Source organism: Bison bison, unplaced genomic scaffold (assembly GCF_000754665.1).
Source record: "Bison bison bison isolate TAMUID 2011002044 unplaced genomic scaffold, Bison_UMD1.0 scf7180017864524, whole genome shotgun sequence".
Classification (NCBI taxonomy): Eukaryota; Metazoa; Chordata; class Mammalia; order Artiodactyla; family Bovidae; genus Bison; species Bison bison.
In genome coordinates, this window is record NW_011495075.1 from 1,484,188 (window position 1) to 1,486,075 (window position 1,888).

Consider the following 1,888-nt stretch of genomic DNA (forward strand, 5'->3'; position numbering starts at 1 on the left):
GTATCCGCATGGGTTACGGGGACGTCAGGGCCACCCTGGGTGTGGCCCATGGGCCTCAGGTCCCCGGTGAGCTAAGGAAGGGCCCCGTACCGGGCGCGCGGTGGAGCCCTGCACCCTGAGCCGCCATCCTCGCCCGCAGGCCCTGCCCTACGTGGCTCTGCTCATCGTCATGCTCTTCTTCATCTACGCGGTCATCGGCATGCAGGTGAGGGGCCAGAGGGCCCCCGGGAGGCCGGCCGGCCTGCAGGCTGGCCTCTCACCAGCCTGCCTCCTGCATCCTGGCAGCCCGGGGCTTGGCCACAGCCCTAGAGGAGGAGGTGGTTCCCAGCCGGCCCAGCATCAGTCAGGAGGAGGCAGCCCAGGGGAACCTTGTGGGCAGATGGACAAGGGCGGAACTGGTCTCCAAGGCCCCTGTTGGAGGCTCTGGTGGTCTCAGCTACCCTCTCCTGAAGCACTCTGCTCTCTACATTGAGACCCTAAGTCAGCTCTTGGTTAGGAACAGTGTCCCCCTCCCAGATTAATTTGGCTTGAGGGGAAAAATTTCACCCAACCTTGGAAACATAAGTGAGCCTTGAACAGGCAGATTTGAACTTCGGGTGTCCATGTATCCGTGAATTTTTCAGGGAACTGTACTAGGGCTCCACGGGATTCATGGTTGGTTGAATCCGTGGATACAGGGCGGGGAGCTGACTGTAGACTTATACCCTGGCGTTGCTCAGGGGTCAGCTGTAGCCCGGTTTGTGTGACCTGAGGTGGAGGGTGTCGGGGGAGCTGGGGCCGGTGAGAGACCTGTCCAGGTCCACAGTCCAGCCTTTCGTGGCCTGCAGATGTTCGGGAAGATCGCCTTGGTGGACGGGACCCAGATCAACCGGAACAACAACTTCCAGACCTTCCCCCAGGCGGTGCTGCTGCTCTTCAGGCAGGAGGCCCCTGCCGCCCCTCCCCCAGGCTGTGGGAGGCCAGCTGGCTTCCTACACGTGGGCCCTGTGCGCACTCAGAAGGGCCAAGGCTTTGCTGTCCTTCTCGGATGCTCACCCTGGACAGCCCGCGCCCCCGTTTCAATCACTCTTGGACGAGTGGCCGCCGTCTCCATGGTGCTCTGGGGTCCTGCATGTTCCCCACCCTCGCTGCACCGAGGAGGGAGGCAGAGGTCCAGTGTCCCTCGGAGGGAGGGTGGGGCCTTGACGACCTCTGACCCCACACTCCGGGGTCACCGCTCTGGCTGACCCACGGGTGACATGAGTCCTGGAGTGATTTTGCGCCTCCGTCCGGGAAGCCCCCTCTCCGTTTAGCCCCTGCCCAGGGCGCCCCACGATGGGTAGAGCAGGGGAGCCTGGATGCAGAGGGGCAGCCCGTGGACCCCAGGTCCTGAGGGGTGCCAACCTGCTCCCAAATGTCCTGCTCGCAGGGGGCTGGCGGCTCCCTCACCCGGGGCCCAGAGTGAGAGGTGCCCCGACCTGTGCCTTGCAGGTGCGCCACGGGGGAGGCGTGGCAGGAGATCCTGCTGGCCTGCAGCTACGGCCAGCTGTGTGACCCCGAGTCGGACTATGCCCCCGGGGAGGAGTACACCTGTGGCACGGACTTCGCCTACTACTACTTCCTCAGCTTCTACATGCTGTGCGCCTTCCTGGTGAGGGCCTGCGGGCGGGCGGGATGCGCCGAGCCCGGGGGAGCCCGCGCCCCGCCCGGCCGCCTCTGCCTCTCCAGGGACGCAGCTCAGGGACACAGGAGACAGCCGGGGCTCCGGCTAGTGTCCCTGCTGTGGTCGGTCTGGCTGCGGCTTCTTTTCCTGCGTGCGAGGCTCAGGCTCCAGAGCTGTTGTTAAAAGGCTCTACCTTTTTGTTGTTGTCATTAGCAATTAGTAATCAAAAAATCAAAAGGGTTTACT

General features: G+C 63.7%; 1 protein-coding gene across 1 annotated transcript in view; it reads left to right on the forward strand.

The window, feature by feature from the left end:
• Positions 1–1,888, forward strand: part of CACNA1S (calcium channel, voltage-dependent, L type, alpha 1S subunit) — a 57,778-nt gene that overhangs the window by 45,887 nt on the left and 10,003 nt on the right. Inside the window, 3 exon segments of the mRNA XM_010831129.1 lie at positions 77–205; positions 828–919; positions 1,471–1,630. Of these exon segments, the coding sequence (XP_010829431.1) occupies positions 77–205; positions 828–919; positions 1,471–1,630 (381 nt within the window).